General features: G+C 44.8%; 1 protein-coding gene across 7 annotated transcripts; it reads left to right on the forward strand.

Moving 5' to 3' along the window:
• The first annotated feature begins 558 nt into the window (after window positions 1–558).
• Window positions 559–17,814, forward strand: ano10b (anoctamin 10b). 7 transcript variants are annotated; one of them, XM_088614371.1, is made up of 14 exons: window positions 958–1,259; window positions 1,959–2,836; window positions 7,014–7,174; window positions 7,892–8,065; window positions 9,014–9,154; window positions 10,133–10,252; window positions 10,859–11,428; window positions 12,046–12,105; window positions 12,194–12,268; window positions 12,617–12,885; window positions 14,283–14,474; window positions 15,313–15,450; window positions 16,627–16,743; window positions 17,162–17,814. In XM_088614371.1, exons 3-14 carry the CDS (start codon window positions 7,030–7,032, stop codon window positions 17,168–17,170), a joined length of 2,010 nt encoding a protein of 669 aa, XP_088470497.1. In that variant the 5' UTR covers window positions 958–1,259; window positions 1,959–2,836; window positions 7,014–7,029; the 3' UTR covers window positions 17,171–17,814. The 7 variants fall into 7 exon arrangements, with proteins under 7 accessions (XP_088470503.1, XP_088470500.1, XP_088470497.1 ...); XM_088614373.1 differs by lacking the exon at window positions 958–1,259 and adding an exon at window positions 6,217–6,305 and having other exon boundaries at window positions 1,857–2,836; XM_088614372.1 differs by lacking the exon at window positions 958–1,259 and having other exon boundaries at window positions 1,857–2,071; window positions 2,239–2,836.
• The last annotated feature ends 289 nt before the right edge of the window (window positions 17,815–18,103 follow it).

Below are 18,103 nucleotides of genomic sequence, written 5' to 3' on the forward strand. Positions count from 1 at the left end.
TTGTTTATTCTACTACTGACCTTAACCTTAAACAGCTTTAGTAATAATGATTTTTTATGCCACCAGCCTAACATTTGTGTAAATGTTAACAGGTGCCAACATTTTCATTTTTATACATTTTGTTCACAAATGTTTCTAAACGTTGAACATGTTGTGTGACCCGTGGACATGCGATCAGTACAGAACACATACTGTAGTAAGTGCACATACAGTAGTACTACAGGAATGAGCAATTGCATTGGGGACTTCAAGCATCGTTCAATTGTCACCGATCATGACTGACCTTGGTCTACCTAAATAAGTCCCACAACACTGCAAATAAAGGTCTGCCCCAAAGTTCAAGCCCTGGGTACTGATTAGGCAGACTGTAGTTCAGGGTCCCACGATGAACCTTTAAACATAAAGGGATCCCAAGAGCTCTGTTATTGACACTGGGACAGGAGAGCTCAAGTTTACCCTAGGGTATTTCACTGGCCCTGAGTCAGGCCAAGGAACATAGAGTATCTTCAGTACATGTTGAATGTTTATTGCATCTGTTATTTTTGTAAAAATAGTGCACAATTTTATGAATTAGATTTTAAAACGGAACGTGCCTTGATTTCACTGAAGTTCACTGTCCATGCACACTACATAAAAGCGTAGCGGCTTCAAAACGTACAACTCCTTTCGGTCGATTGATCTGGCGCGGGTGCTGCCAACCCCAGGAAGTGGGAGCTGCGAGGGCGGAGTCAGGAAGTGCTCGTGGCGGGTGTGCGGGTGTTTACTGAGCAGAGCGCTGCAGATGTCGTGAAACTTCACCGAGCATCGAGGTTTCGGCTGCAACACAAAAAAACAAACAGCAGCGGCCGGGATGGGGGAAGCGACGTCATAAAAAGGCCATGGAAGGGAGCAGTGCTTCTTGGAAGGCAGGCTGGGGCAGTCTGCAACATGACAGTCGCTGTCATGGTTGCTGTGAGTCGAAGCGCATCATCATTTTTAATTGCATGCTAATCCGAGTGAGTTTGCTTCGAGGACAGCGGTGTCCACGCATGCTGCAGCACGGCTGTGTATCTGCGATCTGAAGATAACAGCAACCCTCTCCCTCCGGACCAGCTGACACCGCCCAGTAACACTGTAAAGCTGCGGCATGCATCGTCGAATGTGGGGTGAGGTGGACCAGGGTGCGAGCCTTTATCAGCCTGTGTTACCATTTAGCACCTAGGTGGCAGCGCTGCCATGGCGCAGCAGCAGACTGCCAGTGTAATGCCCGTTTGTAGGAGGTAATTATTATTATTATTATTATTGCTTACACTTATATAGCGCTTTTCTGGACACTCCACTCAAACCGCTTTACAGGTAATGGGGACTCCCCTCCACCACCACCAATGTGTAGCATCCACCTGGATGATGCGACGGCAGCCATAGTGCGCCAGAACACTCACCACACATCAGCTATCAGTGGGGAGGAGAGCAGAGAGTAATGTAGCCAATTCATAGAGGGGGAGTATTAGGAGGCCATGATTGGTAAGGGCCAATTGGAAATTTGGCCAGGACACCGGGGTTACACCCCTACTCTTTTCGAGAAGCGCCCTGGGATTTTTTAATGACCACAGAGAGTCAGGACCTCGGTTTTACGTCTCATCCGAAGGACGGCGCCTGTTTACAGTATAGTGTCCCCATCACTATACTGGGGCATTAGGACCCACATGGACCACAGGGTGAGCGCCCCCTGCTGGCCCCACTAACACCTCTTCCAGCAGCAACCTTAGTTTTTCCCAGGAGGTCTCCCATCCAGGTACTGACCAGGCTCACACCTGCTTAGCTTCAGTGGGTTGCCAGTTGTGAGTTGCAGGGTGATATGGCTGCTGGCTAGCACGAAGAGGTCCTAAAATGTCTCCTGTTAACAAATTACAAGTTTTGGAATGCATGAAAAACATTAAGATAACATTGACGGATGGATACGATTTTGCATTTTACAGATAACTGTTCAGATCGCCTCTAAATGCCCTGCAGTATTTTTAGGTGAACGACGTTTACAGTGAGAAGGAGTGCAGGAGGAATCTGGTGAACAGACTGAGAAACAGTGCAGGAGGTGTCTTGTGAACAGACTGAGAAACTGCAGGAGGAATCTGGTAAACAGACTGAGAAACTGCAGGAGGAATCTGGTAAACAGACTGAGAAACTGCAGGATGAATCTGGTGAACAGACTGAGAAACTGCAGGATGAATCTGGTGAACAGACTGAGAAACAGTGCAGGAGGAATCTGGTGAACAGACTGAGAAACAGTGCAGGAGGAATCTGGTGAACAGACTGAGAAACTGCAGGATGAATCTGGTGAACAGACTGAGAAACTGCAGGATGAATCTGGTGAACAGACTGAGAAACAGTGCAGGAGGAATCTGGTGAACAGACTGAGAAACAGTGCAGGAGGAATCTGGTGAACAGGCTGAGAAACCGTGCAGAAGGTGTCTTGTGAACAGACTGAGAAACAGTGCAGGAGGTGTCTCGTGAACAGACTGAGAAACAGTGCAGGAGGTGTCTGGTGAACAGACTGAGAAACAGTGCAGGAGGAGTCTCGTGAACAGACTGAGAAACCGTGCAGGAGGAATCTGGTGAAAAGTGAAAGTAACTGTGATTTAGGACCCAGAAGCACAGAGAAACGCCCAGGTTGACGGATGGGCAGGGCAGGAGTAGGGCTGTATCCGCATTCTTTGCTGCTGGAGAGCACACTGACTTGTTGAAGGCAGTGGAGTGGGGCTGCACCGGTTATATTCAAACTTTCCTCTTTCGTGCTGGAGAATACAGGCAGAAATACAGAGGCCAGCGGCCCTAGGACCTCCAACTCTTCCTCTAACAGGTAATAATCATGTTCTCTCACGGCCTTTCTCTCACTCGGGTTCCTCTGCAGCTTCCTTTCCTGCGCTGTGTTTAACAGGAGGCAGGGAAAGCAGGGGAAACCGGCTTGACAGTGTTTTTGTTCGGATGCTCCTCCCTAAAATTCCAGCACAGTGCATTTCTCCTTTCATACTCAGTACAAATCCAGGAGCAGCAAAATAAAATAGTTTGTTCGTGTGTTCAGGATGACAGTTCTCACACTTAGCAATTCTGTAAGTTACCATGAGAAACATGTAAAGGGTTTTGGGTGACTAACCAATATATATATATTGAAAGTATTGCAAAATGTATTGCATACTATCACTGCAGTTCAATAGTATTCAGGCTAATAATACATTTGCACAAAGGACGTATCTCCATTTAGGAGGTAAAAGGAAACATTGAATCACTAGCTACCTGGACTGATCAGAGTGGATGTGGCCAACAACTCACTCATTAGGGGACACTGGTTTTAAAAACATTTTTATTTAGCAACAGAACATATTATGTACAGAATCCCCGTATATAAGTGGTACATTATAAAAGTTTAAATACAGGTACACATTTATTTAAGATTTGGAGGAATTTGCTAATTCTATCATTAATCATCATGTGCTCGAGTGATCAGTGGGTGGAGTGCAATGTCAGGGATACAAAATTGTAGGTCACAAAGCAGAGCGATAGTAATTATTTAATTGATAGTAATTCTTTTAAGTTTTTCCTGTTTCTTGTGCACGGGTACTACTGTATACAAGGTTTGAGACTATTTTCCTCTGTTTTGCTGCACAGACTAATATAAAACTAATAGGTGCATTTGTAACAGAGCAACATCATTCCATTCTTCTGTATTATGTGATAGTGGGTAAAGGTTCATTATTCAGTGTGTTTATGTTGATTAATTGAAATACTGCCCTTTTCTAGTTTGAGCAAACCCTTAGTTGACTGAACAATTTGCATAATTACTCCTTCTTGGTTTTCACTTCTAGAACAGCTGTTTTAAGTCGTTGCCTTGTTTATTTATCAGTAGCTTAGGTTTCAGTCTTGAGAACACTGTGAAAGATCTGATTTGTAGATTAACATTAATTTAATGAATAGTTCCTTTCAGTAGTTGCAGGCTTGGCTGAAATGAAACTCTGAATCATTAAGGCAGCAGCTAACAAGCCCTGAGTTTGGAAGTGTTCCCTACTGAAAAATGATGGGATGAACTTACCAGCAGTGTGAAGAAGAGCCACTGGCACTCACAAGTTCTGTGGTCAGGACTGTGTTGGCAGCAATAGAGAGCAACACACAACTCAACATGTGAGTTTCCCTTTCAGAAGCTTAAAAAAAGGCTTGATTGAAGAAGTTAAACTGACATTTTTAGTCACATTTCTGTGGAATTGTCTCAAGCTACAGGCAACAGCTAACCTATTCTTTACTTACATTTCTGTAAATATACTGTATACATATTTTGACACTTTATAGAAAACAAAGAATTGAGCAGCTTCTTGACTTGTATTATTGACATCTTGGTTTTACCTTTGGTCTGAGTATTTCTGCAGTGTGCAGTTTCTCTCCTTGATTCTTATTTGCTGTGGACGTGTCTGCTAGAAGTATTTTTTTGCTGTTTTGCCTCTTCCAAAACACAATCTTGTGTTTGAATCTATGCAAATTGGTGAAAGAGACACGAAGTAGCTGATGCTTCCTCCACAGTCACCTCACAGTGGATCACTAGCCCTTTTCAGCAGGAATAGTTAATAACCAGGGATCACCTTTGTAAGCAGTGTGCTTCTGTGAGTTCTTGTGAAAGCCCTGAGTGTGTTCTGTACCAAAAACTGCCACTCTGGAACATCCTTGATACCAGTAACTTGGTTGGTGGGACGAATTGGTCTTTTGTGTTCGTAATTCATAAGACTGCTGAGTGAGAAACTAGTTGTAATCTTGTTTTCATTGGCCAGTGTCAATATACCTGTACTTTCAATTCCGCTGTGTGCATTTAGGATTAAAGACAGGAAGCACTTGTTTACACAAAGAGTTGTGGGGGTCTAGGGCAAGTTGCCTAGCCATGCTGTTGAAGGAGATACCCTAAAAATCCTCAATGAGATACTTGTAATAATACAATGCCAGAAACCTAAACGAGTAAGATGGTCTGAAAGGCCTCCCCTGATTTTCAAATTTGAATACTCAAATCCTCTTTTAGTCTTCTCTGTTCAAGACTAGAAAGGATCAGTTCTCTCCCCCTGTCATAGCAAGACATTGTTAGGCCCAGGAATTGCATCTGGTGTCTCTTTTCTTTATTGATTCAAGAACAGTGTTACTGTTTCCATGTGGTTTTACTGATACATTGTAATGTTTTAATACAAAATCTCTTGATTTAAATTCTGTACCCAAACATTGTTTGCCTTTAATGACTATGTGCCAAAATGTGTAAACGAGTTGAATCTGGTCTACAACAGATTTGGGAAGAACCTCCAGAAAGCCATTCAGTCTAATATAGCCAGCAGCCGTATCACCCTGCAACTCACAACTGGCAACCCACTGCTGCTAAGCAGCTGTGAGCCTGGTCAGTACCTGAATGGGAGACCTCCTGGGAAAAACTAAGGTTGCTGCTGGAAGAGGTGTTAGTGGGGTCAGTAGGGGGCGCTCACCCTGTGGTTCATGTTGGTCCCAATGCCCCAGTATAGTGACGGGGACACTATACTGTAAACAGGCGCCGTCCTTCGGATGAGACGTAAAACCGAGGTCCTGACTCTCTGTGCTCATTAAAAATCCCAGGGTGTTTCTCGAAAAGAGTAGGGGTGTAACCCCGGTGTCCTGGCCAAATTTCCCATTGGCCCTTACCAATCATGGCCTCCTAATAATCCCCATCTATGAATTGGCTACATTACTCTGCTCTCCTCCCCACTGATAGCTGATGTGTGGTGAGCGTTCTGGCACACTATGGGGCTGCACATTGGTGGTAGAGGGGAGTCCCCATTACCTGTAAAGCGCTTTGAGTGGAGTGTCCAGAAAAGCGCTATATAAGTATAAGCAATTATGATTAATTATTATAATATTAGTCAGGATGTACTTTGTTGTATGCGCACACCACAGAAAGCAGACTCCCGACTGACTCACATCCAACAGAAAGGTTCATCATTGGTTCTGTGTGACTTTTCTGTACCTGCTAGGCTAAGTTTACAATGGGGACAAGTACAGGTTTATTCCAGGCTGAAAAGAGAAGAAAGGAAACACAGTGTTTCTTCTCTTTTCTGAAAGAGACCAGTAGCGACCGTGTATTGATCAAGTACTCTGTGAAAATAAGCTACGTTACCCGACTAAAATATCTTATGTGACCCAGCCACACTGCTCTTTATTCTGAAATACTCTGGTGCCTACTCACAGCCCCGGGTGAAAGCTGCAGTTCTGTTCAGAGACGACTGGCTGGGCTTGTTCTCCCACTGGGCGGGGATACAGAAGAACACACCCGTGGTGTGAGTTCCACTGACTTTGTGGATTTTACGGGTGTGAGTCTGAGTGGTTGTGAGTAAAAAGGTTAAACTTGAATCGACAGCTTGAGTAATGTTACCCTTCCTTTGGAAAAAAAAAGTTTTACTTTCATTAACAGTATAATAAACAATGATAAAAACAAACCTCCACTCTGAGATTACACTCTCATGTCACGAGCTCCCAGTTCTATGGTATAATTCAGTTTGAACTGATACAGTGGAAATGTCCAATTCATTGTAGTATTTCAAAGCTTACTGATTCTGTACCTGCTGGAGTGTCTGTGTTAGGCCCTGCATGTACCTCTCTGCCTTCTCCACTTTGTGCTTGGTTTTGTAACACAGCTTTATCATCTGTATTCAAAACTCGCTCACTTTGGAGTAGGCTTTATACAGTATGTGCTTCCTAGTCAATCAGTACCGAATGGTTTATATTCAGTAACTTATATTAACTGTAATACAACATGCAAACTCTCTAAGTCAAAATGCTAATTCTAGTGCCACTACTAATGTCTGCAATAATATACTGCACTTCTAATAAAATTATAGACTTGAATTCCCTACTAATTAATTTATAGTGTATGTCAAGACTTATGCTTTCAAAACACATTCTCTTTAGTTTTATGGTTACTGAACTGGGAACGGAGATATGCTGAATTCCAGGGCCTTACTGTGTGTTTCCTCAATTCTCCGCAGGAGCTGACCGCTGACTATGAGCTCCTGGACTCCAGTGACCTGCCGGTGCTGCGATTCGGCTACCGTTCAGCCTTTGGTGGTCATAGAGTTGGCAGAGAATGTCCAACCTGCCACCAAACAATGGATCATCTCCAAGATTGAGTCTCACGCAAAGGACGGAGGTGAGAGAGGCTGACGTTTCCTTTGGCGAATCAGGACTGGGCTCTGTGTGCAAGAGCCACCCATGGTATACATATCAATTACTGTCCACAGTCTGAACCTGTGCTTAATGAACGCATTGGAAATTATTCATAATACTAAGGTGTTTTGTCTGACATTTTGCTCAGTTTCCATGTCATAATTGTGTTCCTCTTGTAATTATGTACAGATATCCTGTATCGTTTGTACTTTTCACATTTCTTATGTTATGCATTCCATATTTCTACCATTTTGGTCTTTGAGTGTAGTAGAGAAATGTTTTTTTCCACAGACTCTGGTTGGACCCATTAATAACCAATCTATTACCAGACAGCCATTTAAAGCTCTCCTGGTAAAATTCATTGTAACCCAGAAACCATCAGGTCCCTTGCAGGGCTCACACAGAAGCACCTGGAGAACCCCCACAAAAGTATGACGAGAACATGCAAACTCCACACAGAAGGTGCTCTAGTCCAGAATCGAACCATTAACCCATGACCTGAGAGACAGCATAGCTAACTGCTGCGCTGCCATGCTACTGTTCTAATTGGATTAGAATAAAATAAATTACTAGAGGAATAATTATTTGGGCATCTATCTCACATATTGTTTTAAATAAAAATGTTAAGCTGTAAAAAGTTGATGCTTTCCAAGACCCTTGGTTTGGTAGTTTTAATTCCTGGCTCCATCCCCTTTTTAAGGAGCTCAGCTGCTGGCTCACCCCGGCGAGGATGACGATGGGGACATGATCCTGGTCTCAGCCCCTCGCTGTACGCTGCTCCAGGCGGCGGAGTATCTGGGCCTGGCCAAACGCTACAATGATGGCAGCATGATGATCTTCTCCTACAAGGACAGAGCTAACTTCATGAGTGCAGGTGAGAGACTGGGCACTGATGGTCATTCACAACAACAGGGGGGTGTTCTCTGAAAATCAATAGCATGTACAGGTGGGAGAAGAGGGGGAACTTATCTGGGGGTCCTTGCCTCTGTTCCCACATGTCATTTAGTCAAAGGCAGTGATGCTCACTTCTGGTGGTAGAGAGCCACAAGGTGGTCAGCTCTCACTGCATCTCAGCTCTTAACTATTCAATTCAATTACTGACTGACTGGGTCAAAATTAACCTGGCTACCGGATCATGAGCCATTCGGGGTTGTAATTTCCCTGGGCGGGCTGGGAAACTCCGGGACCGGGACTGTTTTATGGTCTACAAAGAAACAATTGTGGACAATACTTTGTTTTAAATTTGAAATGAATTTGCAGATCACGAAACGAAACCAGCGATATGCCATTTACATTTGCAGTTTTATCGTCAGACCCCATATTTCCACTGCCGATGCAGACACACCTCCAAATGCCCAATTCTAGAAAACTCCGGCCCGTGTGGTCACTGGAGGGAGAGGTCCACACCTCTCCCTCCAGTTACCACATGGAAACTTATTTAATTTATTATTAAATAAGACTGTAAAGATGATGTCCACCCACAGATCTCCTAGAACCAAGTAAACTCCTCAAAGGAAGGGACTGGTCACGATAGAGTGAATTTAGCACTTGACGGGGTGTGTGATTGGTGTGACATTGGTTCAAATTTGAGGTGGAGGTAACATACCACAACACACCTAGAAAACTAGTTTTTGTCACCCTCGAGCATGTAAGTATAATTCATTCATTCTGTGCCACTTATTGCTATTTATTAAGCCAAGAGGCAATGATATCTGCTCTAAGACTTGTGTTTAGCCGATGTACCCTACTTCATGTACAACCCCTGCTGGAAGACGGCTTGTTCCCTCGGATGGGTGGATTCAGCTCTTTTCTGTCACCATAGATGACGTGGAAGAGTTCCTGACCCTGGCAGAAAAGCAGTACATCGTTAAGTACGAACTGAACTCAGTCAAAGCAGCTCAAGCCGATTCCATACCAGGTGTTCCGGTTAAGAAAGGAACTTTGCGTCCCAGACAAACAATATGTAAGTGCCGCTTTATTTTTAAAAATCCCAAAACAAATGGAATGGGAGCCTCTGTGATGCAAGATGAGAGTCTCTGTTTGGGAATTTGGGATGTTTTTTGCCTTTCATGTTTGACTTCTTAGAAAAGAGAGAATGGGGTAGTCCATTTCAGTTCACTAATGGATCCGAGGTGCCTTGAGTATAGTTTCACCTAATGTTCCTGTGCCAGCTGCCTGGTCTCTCATACAGTCTCGACTGCTGTGACTGTATGAGCTACAGCTGCTCTGCTAGGAGCTTATTTCTGTCAGTGCAGAATTATACCCCCTGACTTGGCGTAGACAGTCGTGTGTTTTTTTTGTGTAGGCTCTCAGCTATGCACCCCTTGACCGCACACAGGATCTTTTAACATAGCCCAGGCTGCATAGCCATGTCCAGAGGTGCAGCGCCGATGGGATGAGAGATGTCACGCAGGACCACATGCCTGCAGGCACCCAGGAGGCCACAGGGGGCGCTGTGTCGCTGAGAGCCAAGAACACTAGTACTGCCACTCTAATGTGAAGTAGTCTTTAAATAATTGGTACCTTCATTAAGCTCTGGCACAGTAAAACACATCCATGCAAATACATACAGTGACTTACTATTTATAGACCTTCATACACAGCAGGTAGGAAGGCGTTTCAGAAGTGTAAGTACTCCCCCACCACAAGGCAGACTGACAAGAGCCCATCCTGCAGCACTGCTCACTCCACAAACAATTAACAATCCATTAACTGTTCACAGATCACTATGTACAAGGTTTGGTGTTGAATTTCCTTTTCGTAATGTGATGACAAAAACCATGCAAAAAATATTTTACATGAGGTCTAACAAATGCACGGTATAGTCTCTGAGTCATGATGGTGCACACCACAAGGAGATCCCCATAAAACAACATGAATGTTATTGGGCTGTTCTGCATTGGGAAGACTTTTTGAGACTGATTTATGTTTTCTTCTGCAGTTCAGAAGCTGGAGAAAATAGGAGTCATAAAGCAAATGTACCCACTTCACGAGAAGCAGAAGCTGGATGCCTTGGCGAAGGCCTGGTACTCCAACAGCCGGTACTGGGGCCAGCCACTGGGTATGGGCACCGCCAGTCCTTGCTGATCGATTGTCAGACATGCCACGCAGCACATTTTTAGCATTTTTTAAATCGAGCTCATCTCTCCATCCACCCCTTCTTTAAGCACTTGGGGGTTGCGGGGGAGCCAGACCCTGTCCCAGCAAGCAACAGGCGCAAGACAGGGCCCACTCCTGGATGGGACACTAGTACATCACAGCGCACACACAGATACACATGTGCCCTGGGCCATCTAATCTACCAGTATGTCTTTGCACTGTGGGAGGAAACCCACAAGAACACGAGGAGAACGTACAAACTCCACACAGACAGCAACCTAGGGAATTGAACCCTTGAACCCAGGGCTGTGAGGCAGCAACGCCAATCACTGTGCCACCATGCTGCTCTGAGCTCCTCTTATCAGACAATTAAAAACCAAGTACTGAAGTATTGAAATATCCACTCCTTCTTATGCAGCTTGCTGGGAAGCCTGTAGGAGTCAAGTCAGATATGCTAATTAAACAACTGTCTGTGTGCTATCGCTGCTGATTGATCTTCTTCGGCCTCAATGCACCAGTGCCTAGTCATCCTCAGCTCTCAGTGTGCCACTGTTCTTTCTCTGCACAGATTCCATCCAGTCTTATTTTGGTGGGCCGGTGGCGTTTTATTTCAGCTTCCTTGATTTTTACATCCTCTGCCTGCTGCCCCCTGCGGTCATTGGACTAGTCCTGTTTCTTTTACCCTGGGAGTCCATGAACGGCTACATCCTGCTGGCGGTTTTCAACATGCTGTGGTCTACCGTGGTCATGGAGTACTGGAAGCGCCGGGGCTCTGGACTGGCTCACCGATGGGGGACGCTGTACCTTACCACCCATTTCAGCGAGCCACGCCCCAGTTACTGGGGCACCCTGGGACACAACCCAGTGACGGGGCGCCTGGAGCCCTATTACCCCAGCTGGAGGCGCAAGCTGCGGATCTGGCTGGGGTCGGTCCCGGTCGTGTGCTCCTTCCTGCTGCTGGTGGTGGCAGGAATGGTGGGGTTCTACAAATTCGAAGCTCTTGTGAGTGACTTTCACCGCAAGCACGGCTCCGTTCTCACATCGCCCCTGCTCTACCTGCCCTCAATCACACACATTTTCTATGTGAACGTACTGGGCATGATCTACAGGACTGTGGCACTGATGTTGACTGAATGGGGTAAGGGTTGTAAAACTTTTGTGATAGAATGGCGGAAATAAACTTGTTCTATTGGTTTCCCATCAACACCAAAGTATCCTGTATTACCAGTTCTGTTAAAGCCTCGTCTATGCCTTGTTACTTCACTGAACAACAACACAGCCAGCAGTGTTTGGCTCCCTCTGCTGGACTGTGGGTGTCAGATCTACGTCTGTGGACATAAATCTCATCTGACAGGAGTATCAGCAACAGCAAAAAGGCAACTTGTCCTCCCTTGAGTTCAGGCAGCAATTCTGGAACTCAGATGAACTGCTTTTTAAATTGTTTTTAGCTACAGATATGGTATAACTGAAATATTGAATATATAAACTCAAAGAGGGTATTTTCAAAGGCGGTAATTTAATTATTGTAAATAATACAATTAAATAAAGTATCAACTAAGCTTTAATTCAGGCTGAAGAACAAAACAAATAATACATTTTTGCCACTGACTTCTGAAACCCCCTGGCAATGTGAGTTCTGTCATTGGACCTGAGATATCAGTGACTTGCATGAATTTTTAATGAGTTTAAATGGCTTAAATACTCTGACTTCGCCGGCATTGTCATGTTCAGTGATGTACAATTTGTTTCCTCTAGAGAATCATAGAGTGGAGTCTTCATTTCAGAACCATCATACTGTCAAAGTGCTGGTGGTAGGTACGACCTTTTATTTTTTTCCTGCCTCTTTGCACCACACCTGGTGCCTGTCGGAGTCGCTCAGCTTGTCTTCGTTTTTCTTTTCCAGTTCAGCTTCTTCAACTGCTTTGCAGTTTTGTTCCACATCGCCTTCTTCAGGCAGGACCTGCAGCTCCTCCGGAAGGTATATCCCACTGCTTCCCGAGATCACAGTGACTCGTTCTTCTTTTTCACACATGAAGAATGACACAGGTCGTTCCTCATTTACACACATTACAAAGGACATCTCTGGGCATCCTCTAGTCTCCTTGGTATTCACACCTTGGACTTTGGACAGGCAATTTTTCATGTATATACAGGACCAAGAGGGGATCTCACTTAAGTTACTACATGTTCTTAACACTGTCTTGGTTTGATGTTTACACACATCATTATATGCCATTTAAAACTGTTTATCCACTGGTATGAATACTTTAAAAGTGAGCACCTAAAAATAAACGTAATTCATTCCTTTTATCTTTTTCTCTTAAAGCTCTGTCTACATGTACCTTTGTACATGTGTTCAGGGGCTCAGTTTTCCATAGCCTACAGCCGCTGCTGCCTCATCAGCCCGGTTCTCATCTTGTATCTATGCAGAGGCTGGCCTCCCTGCTGATCGTCTCTCAGATATTAAACCAGTGCACTGAGGTGCTTGTGCCCTACGTCACCGACAAGCTGTTTGCCGGCCAGGGCAAGAAGCTCAGTGAGGATGATCCCCTGGTGGACCGCCTGCGAGCGCAGGGCTCCCTGCCCGCCTTTCCCGTGAGTCTGGTCTCCACTCAGGATTGACGGAAAAGAGGGAGGAGTTTCAATTCTTTGATTTATTGCTACAGTACTCATTGGCCAGCTCTGAGGACTTGTTCTTGCCAGAAGGATTTGCCTTTAAATATCTTGTGCCGACAAAAACAGTGATCCAGAGCAACACCTCAGATGGCTCCATTTCTAACTCTGAGCAGTGGCGCAACTAACGGGTTTCTCTTTTCCAAAGCAGAACATCTCATTTCCAGTTCGCAGGGGCTTGTAGTCTTCTGGCTTTGTAACTGAGCTCTCAATGACTGGATTGAACCTTTATTGTAATATATCAGTGTTTTTAATTTCATGAAACTACTTGTTTAGTAGTTTTCAGAGTTTAAAGATTTGCAAAAGACAAGAATAGGGCCGGATTAAGCAGTTATGACTTTCATTTGGGTTTTCAACAGTTCAAAAGTTTGGAGTCACAGTCAATAGAAAGGATGGGGGGTAGCAGTGACACTCCTTCCTAGATTTACAAATAGCACTGGATCTCTGAACACTAGATAACTGTCTAGTCATACAAACCACAGCACAGCCTAATGAGGAATTTGCCCAAGTGTAATACAGCTTAATGCCTTATTTTAATTCCGAAAGCAGTACAATTGGAGAGGTTATGAGTGATAGTTGGTAAATCAACATAGGAGACTCATATATTAAATTTTACTTTCTTCTAATAATCAAAAACGGCCACAGTGAGACTGGGGACAATATTAGTGTTTCTTCAGGTTATAATACTTATTTGGACAGTTGCTTAGATTGCTTAGACTTCATGTTAAATTTTAAACTTTTGGGTTAGACTTAGCCCAAGACCTTGTTGATTTGCTGCAAATGGAAGCCTGCTTGTGTTTAGTGGATGGGACTTGTCAAGACGATTTGAATGTTTACCTTGTGTGCTGGAGATCAGTACTGCTGGTTTATGAGCCAGGGAGCCACTGCTAAAGATTCAGCTCACGATTAGCAGGTTTGGACCGTAGTGTTATACGGGGTGCTGATAAAGGCAGTTGGCCTGTTCAAACAGCTGTACAGCACTGTGTACTCTGGAGCAGTGAAATCTGGGACCATGGAGTACACACGCCAGTGGACAATGGCTGCACATGCAACAAGGTGCCACATCATTGTAGTTTGGCTCCCATCTGTGTGCAGGATGTTGACATTGTACACAGCTGCATGAAGCATATGTACCTAATTTCTTTGAAGGACGACTAGCATTAAAGGACTTCAGTACATGTGCATTGACTAACATGCTATATAATAACATTTGGAACCACCAGGGGTCTCCACTGCACCTGCCAGATGTGTAACAGTACATGTTCACTAGCGTGATACAGGCTCTGCTGCTCAGTGCTCAGACCTCTTCTGTCTCGCAGGGGCTGTTTGGCGAGTACATCGAGCTCTTCGTGCAGTTTGGCTACCTGAGCCTGTTCTCCTGCGTCTACCCTCTCACAGCCATCCTGCTGCTGCTGAACAACATCACTGAGATTCGCACTGATGCCTTGAAGATCTGCAGGCTGTTTCGCAAGCCTTTTGCAGAGCCTGTTACCAGCATTGGAGTCTGGCAGGTGGGACAGAGCGATTACCAATTTGCATGCTTCACAGCAGAAAAACACAAGTGTGTACGATCCAAATCCGAAATAATGTATTTTTAAAGAAAAGGATCTAGTGATTATATGAGCTGTGCATGTACAGTATGAAATTCTGGGGAACGTAGTGGTGCAGTAGTACGTATTGCTGCCTCACAGAGCTGGAGCCCTGGGGCCCTGGGTGCTATCTGTGTGGAGTTTGTATGTTCTCCCCGTGTTTGCTTGGGTTTCCTCCAGGTGTTCCTGGTACGTGACTGGTATCCCATCCAGGCTGCCCCTTGCCTTGTGCTTGCTGCTTGCTGGGATAGGCTCTGGCTCCCCTGTACCTGAAATTGGATGAAGTGGTTAGAAAATGGATGGATAGAATTTCCTAATAATAATTGACAGATTTTCCCCATATGGGAGTGATGTTTATGAGAATGCTTATAACATGGCATCCTGCTCATACAGTTCATGGACCTGCTGTTGTCTGCTGTTGTCTGCTGTTGCTCAGAGCTAGATAGTTTGACTGTGTATTTAAGAGGACATCTGCCTGTCAGCTTTTTTATGCTGTGATTTTAATACAGTGGTAGCAGTGATCTAGGCTGACTACTAATCGATGTGAACTCAAATTAAGTTTTCAGAAGCCCAGATCTGGGTTAAACTCAGCAATTAAATATCTCTTTTGCTAACAGAATTTTCCTGAATCACCCTTTTGGCTTGTTCCTTCACAGAGGTGTGAAAAGTCACATAGGTTTGGCTCAGTGAGGTATGGTGACTATGTGGCCCATCAGTCCTCCCCCTTTCTTCATTCTTCTGTTTTCTGCTGTCTTCTCAGGGAGCCTTCGAGGTCCTGGGCTTCGTCTCTGTGATATCAAACTGCTGCCTCATCCTCCTGTCCCCTCCTGTCCAGGGGTACTGCCAGGAAAGTGGCATCAGTATGGGCAAAGCTCTACTGGTCACCATATTCCTAGAGGTAGGATCTCCACAGTGGTTTGTTTTTACCGTTCACTCTAAGAAGACATGCTGACAAAGCTTGATCTCTTCTTCTTGAGAGGCAAAAAAAAACTGTTTTTTGGCACCAACCCATTGTGTAGGATATTACACGTGATATGGTAAATCCCTCACAGCAATCTTGCATGATCCGAGTCAGGAAGCGCCCACAGATTCAGTTTATGGTTTTCTGAACTGAATAACAAAGAGAACTCCTTTCAGAAGAGCTGTTACCTGGACTGGACTGACGTTAGGCAGGGAGATCAGGCTGCTCCAGCGGCGCTGACCTGAGGAGACGGACACTGCTGCTGTTTGATGGCTAGCACCAGGATCCAATTGCTCTTCACGGCCACCAGCCCAGCTGAACCTGAAAAAAAGAAACTCGGGTACCCAGCACAAAACAGACTGGAACCCAAACCATGGCAGGGGGCTTCATGTAGTCCAGTTTGTCTTCCAAACCCCATTTCTTGAGCAACGCTCCACAAGTTCCTTAAAGTAATTTTATGGGAATGAGTACCCTGGTAGAAGGTTACATCACAGCAATGCCACATTTTAAAGCACAGTTCCCCCTCTCGCCACACCGTTGGCTTGAATATTTTTGGTCTAGGCAGAAGACTGCCCCCTACTGGTCCACCAGCATCACTTCTAGCAGCAACACGCAAGGCACTGCATAAAGAACATGGAATCACTATTTCTGCCTGTCTGGCTGGTGGTGGCAAAGTGCTTATAGCAGTGAAGGGCTCCCACAGCATGAAGGGAAGGCAAGGTCTTGAAGACTCTTCACAGTGCTGCCCGGAAGCTGTCCGGGCCATCTTGTTTGTAGACTCCTCCTTTTCCAGGACTGACCCGATCCAGCCTGGGTTCAACTTCTGACCCGTCAAGAGGGGGACAGAGCTCGGCTGTGGAAGTACCTCATAGGTTTAAAATATTGTCTAAAATACTGTAGTTTGTTGAATCTCTGATCACCCTTTTGAGAGGCTACAAGTAGTCTCAAATGATCTTCGCAATGGCAGTTTAACGCAATTTAAAATGAATTACACCTGCTATTAAACATGATTTGGAAGGCTTATTATTTAATCAGATGATCATACTTTAGATATTTTTGCATTGGGTATCATTCTGTCGATTTAAGAATCTGCCTCCCCCGCCTGTATCACAGCACTGCCTGATTGCTCTGAAGATGATCATAGCGTTCGTCATCCCTGATGAGCCTTCTTGGGTGAGGACAGAGAAGGCCAAAATGGAGTACAACTCCCTCCAAGCACTGACGCATCAGGTAATTCTCCCCTGTCCTCAGTCCCTTTCGTTTCTGTTTTCTACAGCCTAGCCAACTGGGAAAATGGGAGTGAAGAGTTTGGAACATAACAGCCGATCAGGAAAAGCTCTTGTCTGGAGGGCAGCTGTAGTGGTTGTGACTCCTGCAGCAGCACAATCCCCTGTGCCTCGGCAAGTGTTGAGTAACCTTGCCTGAAGCAGGGGATCCTCTGCTTCTTGTGCCAAAGATGCTAGCTCTGCTTGAAGACACAGTGGGCGTTTCAGAGCGAAAACTATGATAGATTGCTCAGACTAGTGTGTGCTTGTCAGCCTCCTACCCCCTCATTCAGATATAGGAGTCAAAGCAGGGAGGCAAGCGAACCAATTCATAATTTGTATTTTTTTCTCCACTAATCACCTTGGTGTGTGTCTTGTATCAGACGCTGTAGGTGGAGCACGAGCGACTTCAGCTGGTTGTGGTATTCCTGTTGGGGTTCGACGAGAACAGGGGAGAACAGACGCACTGAGCGGAGCACATTCCAGTCACAGGCTGCTCGCGGAAGCTGCCGATTTCTGGTTTCCCAGGACGGAAAACAGATTTTCCAAAGAGGAAGCCGCTGTTCACAATGTGTCTCTGTGTCCACTTCTCTTGAAGTCTGTAGGCATTTGTGTTGACCTACTTTTATTTGACAATTACGGGAAGACAGTGCCTTCGCAAAAGCCAGGAAATAAGACTAGAAACATTTTACAGTCACTGCTTTTTTAAGATGACTTTTTTTGATGGATAAGCACTCTGAAAGAGTGTGAGGGGGTGGACGTGATGCATCTGTTGTGCACTTTTGCATGAAGGATTTTCATGGGTGAACATGTGCTTCCTTGTACTAATGGGCAGCAACAGTATTAATATTAAGAAAAGTAATGCAAGTAAAAGAGGAGCAGACAAATTTTAGCCAAAGTGAGAAATTTGTCATACAAATACTTTACAAAATCTTGGGAATTGGGAGGGGGGGAATAATTTTCATAAAAAAGCATAAAAATGCACATGTGCATATTTTTTTAAAGACATGAAATAAAGGTCATTTTATATTCCTTAGCTGTGATGATAATTGCACTTCTCTCATCTGTTTGCTGCTGTTCAGGACCCAGTGTTGGAAATGAATATGAGTGCCACAGCAAACCAGTCATGGACCGCACTGACCACTGAAGTTTCAGTGCTGGAGCTTCAATGTGATGATCCCAATCTGTGCAGTTGAATTTAAAGCCCCTTATATCACCTCATTTCTGTTTTCACTGTACAATCAGTAATGTCTAGTGGGTGTCTAGACAGAGCGGTTTTGAAGATCACCCTACTTATAATTCAGAGTTCTTATGTGTGAGCCCAC

The sequence above is a fragment of the Lepisosteus platostomus genome, chromosome 20, assembly GCF_059453375.1.
Source record: "Lepisosteus platostomus isolate fLepPlt1 chromosome 20, fLepPlt1.hap1, whole genome shotgun sequence".
Classification (NCBI taxonomy): Eukaryota; Metazoa; Chordata; class Actinopteri; order Semionotiformes; family Lepisosteidae; genus Lepisosteus; species Lepisosteus platostomus.